This window comes from Eriocheir sinensis, chromosome 1 (genome assembly GCF_024679095.1).
Source record: "Eriocheir sinensis breed Jianghai 21 chromosome 1, ASM2467909v1, whole genome shotgun sequence".
NCBI classification, from domain to species: Eukaryota; Metazoa; Arthropoda; class Malacostraca; order Decapoda; family Varunidae; genus Eriocheir; species Eriocheir sinensis.
The window spans coordinates 4,173,744-4,189,909 of NC_066509.1; the positions used below are offsets into that span (position 1 = coordinate 4,173,744).

General features: G+C 40.5%; 1 protein-coding gene across 2 annotated transcripts in view; it reads left to right on the top strand.

Moving 5' to 3' along the window:
* LOC126983558 (ras-like GTP-binding protein RhoL) overlaps positions 1-16,166 on the top strand; it is a 74,969-nt gene that overhangs the window by 47,838 nt on the left and 10,965 nt on the right. For both annotated transcript variants that reach the window (XM_050836382.1, XM_050836450.1), the window contains 2 exons: positions 7,106-7,380; positions 14,530-14,661. In XM_050836382.1, the coding sequence (XP_050692339.1) occupies positions 7,106-7,380; positions 14,530-14,661 (407 nt within the window). The remainder of the gene's footprint in view (positions 1-7,105; positions 7,381-14,529; positions 14,662-16,166) is intronic.

A 16,166-nucleotide genomic window follows, 5' to 3' on the forward strand; every position in this document is an offset into this window, starting at 1 on the left:
GGTGGAAGCAGAGGCAATAAACACACACACACACACACACACACACACACACACACACACACACACACACACACGTAAATAAAAAATAAAAAACGCATTACAGGATTTAATTAACAAGAACGAGAGATTAATTTGAGCAAAGATAAGAAAGGAAAAGATAAAAAAAGAATAAACTGCATAATATCTCTCTCTCTCTCTCTCTCTCGTATTAGTTTTTATTATTCCCTGGACGCGTTGCCGCAGCCTCAGGGGAAGCAGCCACGCCCATGAGAGAGAGAGAGAGAGAGAGAGAGAGAGAGAGAGAGAGAGAGAGAGAGAATTAAAGCAATAATTTTCATGGTTTTTTTTTTTTCAGTTTTTATTTATCGTTCATTTTACAGTTTCGCATTTTTTTATGATTAATGTGTGTGTGTGTGTGTGTGTGTGTGTGTGTGTGTGTGTGTGTGTGTCATTGTAACGTTTACCTCCATTTAAACAGGATGAATTATTTATGTGCAGAGAGAGAGAGAGAGAGAGAGAGAGAGAGAGATTTCCCGGCCTACATTCAGCCGCCTATTGATAAAGTAGGTTAGTCCGCATAAAAGGGAAAAAAAAAAAAAAAAAAAAAAAAATAGAAGCCTTGATTTATAAGGATTTCAGTAGAATGCTCTCTCTCTCTCTCTCTCTCTCTTAAAAAACATTATTAGGTCAAAAAATAAAGCAAAGGAAAAAAAAGGAAAAGAAAATGATATAGAAGAAAAAAATTGTCCCACATCATCAGCAGAGAGAGAGAGAGAGAGAGAGAGAGAGAGAGAGAGAGAGAGAGAGAGAGAGATTGGTGAAACTAAACGAAAGTGCATAATGTAGGTTTGACCGCGCGCGCGCGCGCGCGCGTGTGTGTGTGTGTGTGTGTGTGTGTGTGTGTGTTGCCTGGCGGTGTTGTGTTCCCTTTAATAAACTTTTAGTGTCTCCGGGTTAGGATAGGTTGCCGTTGTTGTTGTTGTTGTTGTTGTTGGGATGCTGACTTTTGTTAGTTCGTTAGCGGTGTTGTGATGACGTTGATGATGATGATGATGATGATGAGGAGGAGGAGGAGGAGGAGGAGGAGGAGGAGGAGGAGGAGAGAGAGGAGGAGGAGGAGGTTAATACTAATAATACTAATACTAATAATAATACCAATAATAATAATTATAAAAAAACAAAAAGGAAGAACAAGAATAAGAAGACGATGATGTTGAGGATGAAGATAAACAAGAATAAGAAGAAAACGAAGACAAGAAAACAAAATAAAGCAAAAAATAAAAAAAATACTAACACTACTAATATCACCACCACCACCACCACCACCTTCACCACCACCACCAATTACAACAACAACACCATCATCATCATCATCATCATCATCACCAACACCACCAAAACCACCACCTCTATTATTCCTTCCACGTCATTCACACACAAACAAACAAACGCCAATACGTAATAACACACAAACCCAACAACAACAACAACAACAACAATATACACTATCCAGCAAATTAATGAGATAAAACACGAACTCATTCCACAATTTCGGTTTCGCGCGACACGAGGAAAAATGGGAAACAGGAAAAAGAATGAAAAATGGACTGAATAAACAATGGAAATGGAAAACAGGAAAATGAAAAATGGAGAAGGAAAAAAAGGAAATCAGGAAAAGGGAAAGGAAATGAAGGAATGAAAAAAAATTACTGAAGAATGAAAATGGAAAACAGGAAAAGGGAAAAAGGAAGAAATGGAAAATGGAAGGGAAAATAGAAATCAGGAAAAGGAAAAGGAACGAAAAATGGACTGAATAAACAATGGAAAGGGAAAACAGGAAAAAGGGAAAATGGAAATAAAAAAGGAAAGAATGGAAAATGGAGCATGAAAAATGGAAATCAGGAAAAGGAGAAAAATGGAAAATGGAAGTAAAAAAAGGAAAAATGGAAAATGGAGGAGAAAAACAGGAAAAGAAAAAAATATAAAACAGGAAAATGGAAATGGAAACAGGAAAAAATGGAAACTGGAGAAGAAAAACAGGAAAAGAAAAAATACAAAACCGGAAAATGGAAATGGAAACAGGAAAAAATGGAAAATGGAGAAGGAAAACAGGAAAAGAAAAAATACAAAACAGGAAAATGGAAATGAAAACAGGAAAAAATGGAAACTGGAGAAGGAAAAATGAAAATCAGGAAAAGGAAAAGGAAATGAAGGAGTGAAAAAAAAATGGACTGAATGAACAATGGAAGCAAAAAGAAAAAAAAAAAAAAAAAAAGAATGTGAAGAGAATCTGATATAAGCAAAAGGTCAGGTCAGGTCAGGAGGATCAGCCATGGATCCAGACAGACAGACAGATAGATAGATAGACAGATAGATAAAGAAAAAAATATATAAAAACAGAAACTAACAGAAACAGACACAGACGGACTTGATATTTTTCCCTCTCTCTGTTTTTCCATTCTCTTTTTTTTCCTCCTTTTTTTTCTCTATTTTCCCTTCTTCCTTTTCTCTCATTATCTCTACTTCCATCTTTTACTTCCTTTTATTTCTGTTTCTCTTTTCTTTCCTTTATCTTTTTTCCTTTTCATTCCCTTCGTTTTTTCATTCATTTTTCTTTCCCTCCTCTTTCCTGTTTCCCCTTCTTCCTTCCTTTCGTTATCTCTACTTCCCTTCTTTCTTTCTTTTTTTATTTGTTTCTCTTTTCCTCCCTTTATCTTTCTTTCCCTTTCATTCCCTTCATTCATTTTTTTCCCTCCTCTTTCTCTGTTTCCCTTCTTCCTTTCTTAATTTCCTCTCTGCCCCATCTTTTATCTCTTCTCTTCTTTCATTTATGTTTCTCTTTTCTTCCCATTTATCATCTTTCCCGTTCATTCCCTTCATCTTTTTTTCCTATTCATTTCCTTAATCTGTATTTTGCTATCCTTTCCTTTATCTCATTTTCTTTATCTCTGCTTTCATTATCTTTATCTTCTTTTCCTTAACGTCTTTTTCCCTTTCATTTCCTTCCCCCACGCCATCCCTTCTCACTTTCTCTCCTTCTTTCTCCTCTTCTGTACCATCAATATTGTCTGTATACCATCAATATTTTTCCAATTAAATAATGCATACATACACACAAACACCCCAATACAAAATAATAAACATAAACCAAACAAAAAAACACTAACCAGAATATTAATGAGATAAAACACAGACTAATCACACAATAAATAAATAAATAAACTCAATTAAGGGGGATGAGGAGATGTAGACTATTTAAAGGGGAAGGGAAGGGAGGGGAAGGGAGGGGAAGGGCTGGGGAAGGAAGTGATTGTGATTGCAGGGAAGGGGAGGGAGGGGAGGAGGGGGAGGAGGAAGGGGTATTACAGCGTGGTATAAACAGGGGAGGAAGGGGAAGAGACAGGGGGATGTGTGTGTGGACTTGACAGGGGAGTGGTGGAAGAAGGGGAGGAGGAGGAAGGGGAAGGAAGGTAAGGGAAGGGGTGGAAGGGAAGGGAGGGAAAGGGGAGGGAGACAGTGAGGGGTACATGTGTGTGTGTGTGTGTGTGTGTGTGTGTGTGTGTGTGTGTAAGAGAGAGACGGTGTGTGCCTGACAGGAAGAAAGAATTGGAGGGAAGAGGAAGGAGAAAGAGGAAGAAGGAAGAACGGAACACGGATAATAGATAAAAGAAGGAATAAATAAATAAAGAAGAAGAAAGGAGTTAAGGTGAAAGGAATAGAAAAGCCAACCGAAGAAAAGAGAAAAAAAGAAAAAAAAAAGATGAAAGAACAGAGGCGGACCGTGACAAAAGAGAGAGAGAGAGAGAGAGAGAGAGAGAGAGAGAGAGAGAGAGAGAGAGAGAGAGAGAGAGAGAGAGAGAGAGAGAGAGAAGCCGGATCTGGACTGGAGATAAGAAGAAAAAGAATGGAGGAAAAAAGGAAGAGATGAGAGGAATCGAAGAAAGAGAGTGAAAGAGAGAGAAGAGAACTGAAGATGAGGAGGAGGAGGAGGAGGAGGAGGAGGAGGAGGAAGAGGAGGAGGAAGATATTAGATTAAGTGAAAAGAAAAAGAAGAAAGAAAACAAGCAAAAATATTAACAAGGTGAATTAAAACACGGAAGGAAATATATAAAAAAAAAGAAAAAAAAAACTAAAACAAACAAACTCTGGCAAAGTAAATTATCGTTAAAACTCTTCCGTGAAACATTAATGAGAGAAAAAAATGTTGTTCTACCTGTGACGTGTGTGTGTGTGTGTGTGTGTGTGTGTGTGTGTGTGTGTGTGTGTGTGTGTGTGTGTGTGTGTGTGTGTGTGTGTGTGTGTGTGTGTTTAAAGCTGCCTTCATTGCTGTTTCTGATCGTGTGTGTGTGTGTGTGTGTGTGTGTGTTCATGACGCAGCAGCCGCCTGGAGTCTCGCCAACGTGACTCAACTCACGATTCATTAATTAATCTCGTTAGAAATAATAATAATAATAATAATAATAATAATAATAATAATAATACAAGAAAAGGAAGAGGGAGAGAAAGGTAATTAAGAAGAAGAAGAAGAAGTAAAGAAAACGAAGAAGAACAAGAAGAAATACAAATAACAGAGTATAAAATATATATCGCTGAAAAGAGATTAACACAAAAAATCGTTAAAATACAAATATTGAACTCGTGAACGTGACAAAGACTGAGCAAAACTTGAGGGGGAGGAGGAGGGGGCAGAGGGTAGAGATCAGGCAATGGAGGGGGTCAAAATCAGAGGAAGGAGGGGGAGGGGCAGAGACCAGAGGAATGAGGGGAGAGGGAAAGGGGTGTCAGAGGAAGGGAAGAACTGGAGGGGTGAGGGAGGGTAGAGGAGGGGGAAGAGAGGGGAGGGTAAAGAAGGGGGGTGGTTTAGAGGAAGGGGAGAGACATCAGAGGAAGGAGGGGGAGAGGTCAAGGGAGGAGAAGGAAAGGGGGGAGAACGAGAGGGGTGAGGGCAGCAGAGGGAAGGGCAGAGAAGGGGGAGAGGGTCAGAGGAGGGGGAGAGAGATCAGAGGAAGAAGGGGGAGAGGTCAAGGGAGGAGAAGGAAAGGGGGGGGCAGAGGAAGGGGGGAGAACTAGAGGGGTGAGGGGACCAGAGGGGAAGGAAGAGGATGGGGAGATGTCAAGGGGGGATAGAGGTTGGGGAGAGAACTAGAAGGGGTGAGGGGAGTAGAGGGGAAGGAAAAGAAGGGGGAGAGGGTCAGAGGAGGGAGAGAGAGATCAGAAGGGGGGAGGGAGGAGAGGGGAGAGGGAGGGTTAGGGGAGGAATAATACAAGCTTTTGAAAGAGTAAAAAAAAAAGTGATTGTGCTTGTGATTCATGATGTCAACTTAGCGGTAGTCATACTTATTTTTTTCTTTCTTTCTTTCATCCTCATTTGACTTTTTTCCTTCTTCTCTTTTGTATTCTTATTCTGCTTATTCTTATTTTTTCTTTCATTCAGTGTATATATAATTTTTTTCTTCTTTTCTGCTTCGTCCTACTGATCCTCCTCTTCCTCCTCCTCCTCCTCCTCCTACTCTTCCATCACCATCTCTTACGTCATCCCTTATCTTCTTCCTCCCCCCCTTTATATATTCATTTCCTTCTACATTCCGTCTTCCAAAGAATTCAACACCAAACATAAGAAAAAATAAATAAACAAATAGCAATAAAACATCAAATAACCCGGAACAAATAACAGCAGTAATATCAATGACGACGATGTTGATGACGATGATGATGACGATGATGATGATAGTGATGATATACCTGTAATCTCTTCATGGTCTGGGAAGGAATGAAGGAAGGAAGGAAGTGACGCAGGTATGACGCCAGGTGTGTGTGTGTGTGTGTGTGTGTGTGTGTGTGTGTGTGTGTGTGTGTGTTCGTTACGTGCGTTGGTGTGCTGACTTACTTAACGAAATAGTTCACCTTCGTTCTACTTCGGTTCATTATTTGTTTTATTTTATTTTATTTATTTATTTATTTTTGCTTCTTTATTTATTTTTCTTCTACTTTTCTTTTTTTTTCTTCTTTTTGTACACGAACCTAATTCACCCTCTTCTCAATGACATATTTCACCTTAGTTTATCTTCATTTTTTTTTTCCTCCATTAAATTTTCTATTTTTTTTCTTTTTTTTGCGCAGGTGTTCGTTATTACGTGCGTTGGTGAACTTACTTAAGGATAAATTTCACCTTCGTTTTTCTTCGTTTTTTTTTTTTCCTCCTTCATTAAATTTTCTTCTACTCTTTCATTTTTCCGTCTTCATTTCTTCCTCTATTTTCTTCCTCTCTTTCTTTCATTTCTTATTCTACTCTTTTTTTCTTTCTTTTCTTCTTTTACCATAATCATTAGAGAGAGAGAGAGAGAGAGAGAGAGAGAGAGAGAGAGAGAGTCCGTGGAAGTGGTGTGTGAAGTCACGTCGCTGTGTGTGTGTGTGTGTGTGTGTGTCAGCTTAAGCAGGTACACAGTCAACAAAGTGCGTGACTTGGCTAAATGATTGGTTGACTGCGTGAGTGACTGACTGACTGACCGATTGACTGTCTAAGAGAGTGAGTGAGTGAGTGAAATACCACTTACGAAAATAAGTATGTGTCCTCCTCCTCCTCCTACCCAAAATTACACGAAATAAGAAAAAATCGTGAGCCTTCAACAAACAGTATAGAAAAATAGATGGATAGACAGATAGATAGATGGATAGAAAGCAGCCTAGCGTCGCCATCAGCACACACCAAACAGACTCAGTACGGAGTAGTCATCACTATCATCACAAAACGAATAACCACTTAATCTGTAAACATCGAGCAGCCGAACCACACCAAAGCACCGCACTTCCTGTCTGCCCACGTCACTAACCCCCCCCCACACCCCCCACACCCACACCCACACACACACACGCCTTCCTTTTAACATTTTACTTCTCCGTTTCGCTATTTGGCGACAAACATTCGTCCGTGCAGTACCCTGCCGCCGATGCTGATGACAGGGGCTACAGAGATAAACGGAGATAATAAAACAACAACAATAAAAAAACCGAATTGAGAGATGAATAAATAAAAACTCACCTAAAAAATAAAAAAAGCAGAAACGAACAAAAACAAGAAAACTCACATTCACACTTACCATTCCAGGACGCGAGGAGAAACAGAAGAGGCAGCAGGAGGAAGCAGAAGAAGAAGCAGCAGGAGGAGGAGAAAAAGAAAGATCACGCAGCACGCAGAAGGAGGCGGCGCCGAGGACCCAGCAGGCCGGTAAACAGAAGATCGCCACCGTGGCAGGAGAGGGCAAGATGGGGGAGGAGAACGAAAAGAAGCACCAGCGGCCCCTCAAGGTGACGGTGGTCGGGGACGGCACGGTTGGCAAGACGTGCCTCCTCATCTCCTACACCAGCGGGGAGTTCCCTGAGGTAGGTGTGTGAAGGGGAGGAGGCGAGAGAGAGAGAGAGGAGAGGAGCAAGAGGTTATGGTGGAGAGGAAAGGGATGTGTTGAAAAGGGGAAGAAGAGGAGAGGAAAGGAGGAAAACTAGGGAAGAGAAGTAAGAGAAAAGTGTTTGGGAAAGAGAAGGAGGAGAGGAAAGAAGGGGAAAGGGATGTGTAGAAAAAGGGGAAAGGGAGGAGGAGGAGAAAGGGGAGAGATAAGGAGGAAAAGTAGGGAAGAGGAGTAAGAGGAGGGGAGGAAAGAAGGGGAAAGGGGTGTGAAAGGAAGAAGGGGAGGAGAGAGAAGAAGAAGAGGAGAGGGGAAGGAGATGAAAGAGGAGCAGAGAGGAGAGAGGGGAGGAAGAAGGGTGTGTGGGGGAAGAGAGGAAGAGAAAGGAGAGAGAGAAAGGAGGAGGAAGATGATGGAGTAAGAGTTAAGTATGCGAGGGGAAAGAGGAGGAAGAGGAGGAGGAGGAAGAGATGCATGTGTGTTGTGCAGGTGAGGAAGAGGAAGAGGAGGAGGAAGATGAAGAAATTACGTGAGTGGACGGAGGAAGAGGAAGAGGAAAGGAGGAGGAAAAGGAAAAAGAGAAAGACAGTGATGCGTGAGACCTTCTTTCTCCTCCTCCTCCTCCTCCTCCTCCTCCTCCTCCTCCGCCTCCTCCTCCTCCTCCTCCTCTGATGCAGGTGTCCGAAGGTTCTCACGGGTGTACGTACCTGCGGAAAGACAATTAAGGTGGTTAAATTACAGGTAAAAAAAATAAAAAATAAAGAAATTCGAATGTTTCTTCAAGTTATCTTTCTATTTTGTCTGTCTGTCTGTCTGTCTGTTTTTGTAAGTGTCTGTCTGTCTTCCCTGTCTGTTTGTTTACCTTTCTGGCTCTGTTTGTCTGTCTGAATGGATGAGAGAGAGAGAGAGAGAGAGAGAGAGAGAGAGAGAGAGAGAGAGAGCATTACAATAAGCTTCTTCCTCTTCCTCAACAACAACAATAATAATAATAACACTAATAATAACAATAATAATAATAATAATAATAATAATAATAATAATAATAATAATAATAATGATAAAAATAAGTCTGATCCTTCTAAAATTACTATCATTTATCTTCCCCTTCTTCGCTCTCTTTCTTCCACCTCCACCTCCTCCTCCTCCTCCTCCTCCTCCTCCTCCTCCTCCTCCTCCCCACTTTTTCGCTTCTCACACGCTCCACAAAATGTTAATGACTTTAATCTCACTTAATAAAACCTAAGTTACTGGAGTTCAAGGCTGCCACGGAGGATGAGGAGGAAGAGGAGGAGGAGGAGGAGGAGGAGGAGAAGATCGCACCCTTTTATGATTTTTAGTGGTTAACTTTTTTTTTTTTTTTTTTTTGCTTCATGTTTCCCACCTGTCTGGTATCCTCCTCCTCCTCCTCCTCCTTTTCCTCCTCCTCCTCTTCCTCCTCCTCCTCTTCTTTCTCCTTGTCACGTTTTCTTCCTCATCTTGGTCTTCTGTGCATTCACCTTCCTTCCTCTTCCCTCTCCTCCCTCCTCCATCTCTCTCTCTCTCTCTCTCTCTCTCTCTCTGCTCCATCTTTCCTCTCTTATCTCCTTCCCTTTATTTACCATTCCTTCTCTCCATTTCTTCCCTTTTCTTTATCTACCTTTTTCCCTCCCTTCCTCTCTCTTCTTCTCTCTCTTATCCCCCCTCCCTCCCCTCACTCTCCATCCTCCTCCCTTTCCTCTTTTTCCCCCTTCTCTCCTCACTCTCAGCCTCCCTCACTCTCCCTCCTCTTCCCTCCCCTTTATTTTTTCCCTCCCTTTTCTCTCTAAGTCCCGCTTGCTCTCCTTTCTTCTCCTCCTCCTTTACCCTCTGCCTCCATGTTCCTTCCTTTCCCTCCCTCCCTCTATCTTTGCTTCTCCCTCCCTCCCTCCCTCCTGGACTCTCTTGATAAACGCAGCCAGTCCGGAAAATTATATCCACCAATTATTATTCTTGCAGACCGACTCCATGGCTGCAGACCTTTGTTAATGTTTTCACGAATGGTTCTTCTCTTCCTTCGTCTTCTGCTTCCTCGTCTTCTTCATCATCCTTTTCGTGTTCTTCTTCTGCTTCTTTTTTTTCCTCTTTGTTTTTTTCTTGTTGTTCTTGTAATTCTTCGTTCGCCTTGTTTTTGTAGTTGTTCTTCTTCTTTTTCTTGTTGTTCTCGTAATTCTTCATTCTCCTTGTTCTTGTGATTCTTCTTTTTCTTCTTTTTCTTCTTCTTCTTCTTCGTCTTTATCCTCCTCGTCTTTTCCTTATTGTTCTTGTAATTCTTCGTTCTCCTTGTTCTTGTAATTCTTCTTCTTCTTCTTCTTCTTCTTTCTTCTTCTTCTTAGTCTTCTGCTTCTTCGTCTTCATCCTTTTCGTTTTCTTTTTCATCCCGTTCATCTTCTTCTTCTTCTTCTTCTTCTTCTTCTTCATTCTGTTCGTCTTCTGATTTTCTTGGTTCTGGTTCTTCTTTATTTCTTTGCTTTCCTCTCCTCTGCCTTAGTTTCTTCACTCTCTCTCATCTATTATTTTTCGTTTTTCTTTTCTTCCTTACTTCTCCTAATTATTTGCTCATTAAACAGAAACGAAAAGAAAAAAAAACGTAGAACAAAATGGGAAAAAATAAGACATACGCAGAAAGAAGGAAAAATAATAACAGAAATAACGAACAAAGAAGAAATTAATAACCAAGCAAATAAATAAACAAAAAAATATATAATACCAACAAAGATAAAAAAAAAATAGATATAGAAGTTGTTTAAAAATATACTTCCCACCTGGCCTATACTTCACCTGGCTCACTCCATTCATTAGGGAGAGAGAGAGAGAGAGAGAGAGAGAGAGAGAGAGAGAGAGAGAGAGATTAGAATGGAAAAAAATGAGGATAAATCTATATAAAGAGAAATAGAGAATAAAGAAAGAAAAAAGTGGAAAAAATGATAAATCTGTATAAGGAGGAATTCATTAGAGAGAGAGAGAGAGAGAGAGAGATTAGAATCCAAAAAAATGAGGATAAATCTATATAAAGAGAAAGAGAGAGAATAAAGAAAGAAAAAAGTGGAAAAAAATTATAAATCTGTATAAGGAGGAATACATGAGAGAGAGAGAGAGAGAGAGACAGCAGGCTTCAGCAAGTAATAAGCAGACAACACAAGAGAGTGACCAACCAACCTACATACACACACACACACACACACACACGCAGCATCTTAAAAAACCAAGAGTCAGCAGGAACGTTAAGCAAATGCAAACGTCGTCAAAGAAACGCAATAGTGTGAGACCTTGCAGCCTCACGTCTCTCTCTCTCTCTCTCTCTCTCATTAATATTTGCTTCTCTCATTTTCTCCCACGCCATGAATTTCCTCCTTTTCTTGTTTGCATACGGTTCTCTCTCTCTCTCTCTCTCTCTCTCTCTCTCTCTCTCTCTCTCTCATTAATATTTGCTTCTCTCACTTCCTCCCACGCCATGTTTTTCCTCCTTTTCTTGTTTCCATACGGTTTTCTCTCTCTCTCTCTCTCTCTCTCTCTCTCTCTCTCTCTCTCTCTCTCGAAGGCGACACCAGCGGCCATCTCTTTCACGAGTAAAACTGTTTAAATATATAAGCCAGTACGTGTTCTGGACTAATTATCCTTCCTCCTCCTCCTCTTCCTCCTCCTCCTCCTCTTCTTCCTCCTCCTCCTCCTCCTCGTGCTCTTGCTCTTTCCTTATTCTTTGTTTTCTCGTCTTCTATACATGAAACTGATCTTGCATTTGGACAGCATAGAATAAGCTTGAGTAGAAAGTCTTACATGCAGTGAGGGCGCAGAAGGGAGAGGAAAGGAAAGTGAAAGAGGTTTGTAGAAAGAGCGAAAATGCATGTGCTGTCCGATTAGTAACCCCGTAGAAAAGGCCGAAAATTGAAGAGATTGACGTGGACTTAAATTCTTGCTCGCTAACCATATACCTACAGTTGTGAAAATGACTGAAGAGAGAAAAGAATATCTAAGACAAGGACAAATACTATTAATGTTGTAATAGGCTAAAAACATGAAGAAAGCTAAAAGTGCAGTTCTGTACAATACCGGGTAGTAGTCTCATGAGAGCTAATGTTACGGAGATGAGCACCAAGGCCACACGCAGAGTAGATAGCGTGAAAGAAAAAGAGATGATAATAGAGGAAAATAGGGAAAGATTTTTTTTGTTTTTTGTAGTGGACTTTTTCGTTTTCATAGCTAAAAGTGCAGTTCTGTACAATACCGGGTAGTAGTCTCCTGAGAGCTAATGTCACGGAGATGAGCACCGAGGCCACACGCAGAGTAGATGGCGTGAAAGAAAAAGAGATGATAATAGAGGAAAATAGGGAAAGATTTTTTTGTAGTGGATTTTTTCGTTTTCATTTATTCATTTATTATCAGCCATTTATTTATTTTTCTAAGCTTCCTCCGCTGTAAAAACAAAGGAGGTGACTCAAGTTTGTTTTTCTTCTTCTCGTTTCCTCTCCTCGCAAGAAATGCACTAAAAATAAAGATGGCAGTTTTTATCTCATTTTTCCTAGTCATTTTTTATCTATATGTACGAGAAACGTTACAGTTAGTAGGAGATAGCAAGGAGAGCGACATAGAGCTTGTTTTTTCCGTCCTCTCCGTCCCTGCTTCACAGTATTTAAACTAACTCGAAAATAGATTAAACGTTTCCCTCCTTTCCTTATATACTCACTTCTAAGTTAGCAATGACATCAGCGTGAGAATTAGTGATGGAAGATTTGCAATGAGAGCGACAGTACGCCCTGTTTTCCATCCTGTCACTCCGTCCTTCGCTGAATTTAAACATAAACTCAAATATAGATTAAACTTCTCCTACCTTTCTTTATATCCTCACTGCTATGTATATACGAGTAGCAATGAGATCAGCGTGAGAATTAGTGATGGAGGATTAGCAATGAAAGCAACAGTACGCCTTGTTTCCCTTCCTGTCACTCCGTCCTTCGCTGAATTTAAATATAAACTCAAATATAGATTAAACTTACCTACCTTTCTTTATATCCTCACTTCTTTGTATATACGAGTAGCAATGACATCAGCGTGAGAATTAGTGATAGAAGATTACAAGGAAAGCAACACTGACCTTTTTTTTTCCTTTTTTCTCATTCACAATAAATAAAAGCAAATAAAAGATCAAAGAGAAATAGAAAAGAGAAACATACGAGGAGCATTAACATCAGCGTGAGAATTAGTGATAGAAGATAACAAGGAAAGCAACACTGACCTTTTTTTTTTCTTTTTTTCTCATTCACTCTCTTCACAATAAATAAAAGCAAATAAAAGATCAAAGAGAAAGAAAAAAGAGAAACATACGAGGAGCATTAACATCAGCGTGAGAATTAGTGATAGAAGATTACAAGGACAGCAACATTGAGACTTTTTTTCATATCTCTCATTCCCTCTTTTCACAATACGTCGATGAAAAAAGTAAATAAAAGATCAAAATTATCCTTCTTTTTTTCTCATTACTATATAATACACAAGAAATAACGACTTTTTCCTCTCTCTCTCTCTCTCTCTCTCTCTCTCTCTCTCTCTCTCTCTCTCTCTCTCTCTCTCTCTCTCTCTCTCTTACGTTTTTTTTATATTCTCATTTCTTTCTATATATACGAGACAATTTTTCCCTCTCTCTCTTTTCCTTCCATACCTTTCTTTACTCTCCCTTCTATGTATTTACGACAACTCAAGACTCCATTATTTTCCCCCTTCCTCTCTCTTTCCCTTTATACCGAAGATCGGGATAAGAGTAACTCCTTCCTTTTTCCCTCCCTCTCTTCCCTTCCCCTCTCGTCATGGCCCGCGGCAGGAGGGTGAGGCTTGAAGCACACGCCCCTGCTCAAGCACAGCGTTCCTCCTGCCTTCTGCTTCCCCTCGTCTGCCTCTTTGACAGGTCCACTAGAGAGAGAGAACCTTTTTTTTTTTCTAAGCTTTCTTCGTTGTTTTTTTTTAGCCTTTTACAACATGAAAAGTATTTGTTCCTCTCCTCTCCTCCTCCTCCTCCTCCTCCTACTACTACTACTACTACTACTACTCTCTTTCACTCTTCTCTCCTCGCTTGCTACACAGGAACAGAATCACTTTAAACTCAAGCCATTACCAGCACTATCACTATTTAACATCCCTTCCTTCCTTCCCTCCCTCAGCCCTTTCAAAACCAATACAGGCCCATCCCTCAGCGCTCGTTCACCCCGGCCCTTCCCTTTCCCCCACCCAGGCAATGAAAGAGGTACCGTAAGATGGGGTGATCGCGCACAATTTTTTCATGTTTTTTGGCAAGTGTATTTGATGTAGGAGGAATTTGGAAAAACTGAGACATCTTTTTGAGGTTTATTGTATGGGGAACCAGACAGACAGACATAAAATGAAGAAGGGAGTTAAAAGAGAGGGAGAGAGACAGGGACAAAGGGGGTATTAACATAACTAACCAAAGGAGCGAGAATTCTTTTGAGACTAATAAGGATTTTTCTCTCTCTTTTTCATCGCTATGAGTGTAATGGCTGATAGGATTCGACGGCTATCTCTTGCTCTTTTCTCTTCCTCCTTCACTCCGGATAAGAACAGGTCAACACGGCAGTTCAAAACCACTACAGTCTCTATCAGTCAACTTGTCATCCTCTCCCTTCCCTTTTGACAACCCCTATCCGTTCAGCAAACAATGTACCGTTTACTTTCTTCTTTCCCTGTTTACAGAAGCGCATATACAATCTCTTCACTCCTGTACGGAAAGATTAACATTACAATTTTAAGCCACTGCAACTCATATCAGTCTATTAATTAACTGTTCACTCGTTTCTTTCCCTGTTTACAGAAGCGCATATACAGTCTCTTCACTCCTGTACGGAAAGATTAACATTACAATTTTAAGCCACTACAACCCTTATTAGTCTGTTTATACCGTCCTTACCGCCCCTAATCTTTCGACAACTCAAGACTGTACAACACTTATTTCTCTTTTTATCCGTCCCCCCTTATTCGACGCCTAAGATTCGTTCCTATCCCTTTGTACTGGGACGTAAAACTTGTCATTCCTTAACGCAACGAACCCAGGACAATACAACGTCTTTCTACCTTACTAATCATACTCTCTCCTTTCTCGCCCCTACAGGAATACGTGCCCACCGTGTTCGATAACTATGCCGGCAAGCACGAGGTGGACGGGCTCTCCTACTCCCTCATGCTCTGGGACACGGCCGGACAGGAGGAGTACGAGAGGCTCAGGCCCTTGTCCTACCCCGGGGTGAGTGTCTGTGTGTGTGTGTGTGTGTGTGTGTGTGTGTGTGTGTGTATGTGTGTATTTACCTATTTGTAGTCTACCGGGCCCGAGCTAAGTTCTAATAGTCCCGTCTCCATATCTACATTAATCCAGCCTTTCCTTCATTTGCTGTGTGTGTGTGTGTGTGTGTGTGTGTGTGTGTGTGTGTGTGTGTGTGTGTGTGTGTGTGTGTGTTAAAAAGAGAGGGAAAATAAGGTGATTAAAAGAAAAATATAAAAAGGGAGGAAAAAGGAAACGAAAAATAGGGGAAAAAAATCAGTGTTTAACAAAGCTCATATGCATTAAAGGTCAAGCATGAGAGAGAGAGAGAGAGAGAGAGAGAGAGAGAGAGAGAGAGAGTTGTAAATTTAAATAGAAGACGATATATTTTAATAACGAGTGAGTATATCAGAGAGAGAGAGAGAGAGAGTTCCCAGGGGTCATCGTCATCAATTAATGAGATTACGAAGATTGGTAAAGCCGGATGAAACTGCATCTCATATATATATACTTCTCTCTCTCTCTCTCTCTCTCTCTCTCTCTCTCTCTCTCTCATACATCATTTTTTGTTTCTCGCTCCCTCCTACGTCAATAATTTCATTTTTTTATATTTATTCTCTCTCTCTCTCTCTCTCTCTCTCTCTCTCTCTCTCTCTCTCTCTCTCTCTCTCTCGATATTTTTTTTTCTATATTTATCTCTCTCTCTCTCTCTCTCTCTCTCTCTCTCTCTCTCTCTCTCTCTCTCTCTCTCTCTCTCTCTCTCTCTCTCTCTCTCTCTCTCTCTCTCATCTCCTTTAAACCCTTACTAACCCGTTTCCCTCCATTTGTGCGCAGCGAAAAAAAAAAAAAGTAAATAAAAAAAAAAACATAAAACCGAGGAAACTGGAACATAACACGTTGCATACAAGATTAAACCAAGGCCATTTAAATGTGGGTAAATGGCCCTGGTTTAAACACCGCCAGCGTCAGCCGGGCGGAAGGACAAACAAATGGCGTGCAAACATCCGTAAATCACAACAGGCCTTTTTTTTTCGCTATTTTTTTTTTTCTTCTTTTGAGCTGCATCAGGGTCATTATTATTATTATTTTTTTGCTTTTTTTATGCTGAGAGAGAGAGAGAGAGAGAGAGAGAGAGAGAGAGAGAAATGGAAACAAGAAATGAAGGAAATATTGACGTAGAAGGGAACGAGAAAGAAAAAAATGATGAGAGAGAGAGAGAGAGAGAGAGAGAGAGAGAGAGAGAGAGAGAGAGAGAGAGAGAGAGAGAGAGAGAGAGAGAGAGAGAGAGAATTTAAACAGCGCAGATTTAGTGAACGAGGGAAAAAAAAAGTATCTACAAGAGAGAGAGAGAGAGAGAGAGAGAGAGAGAGAGAGAGAATTTAAACTGCGCAGATTTAATGAACGAGAGGGGAAAAAAATTATATGCCATAGACCACATTTTTTTCCCTCGCTGCATCAGATAACATTTTTTTTATTTTTACCTTGTCCCC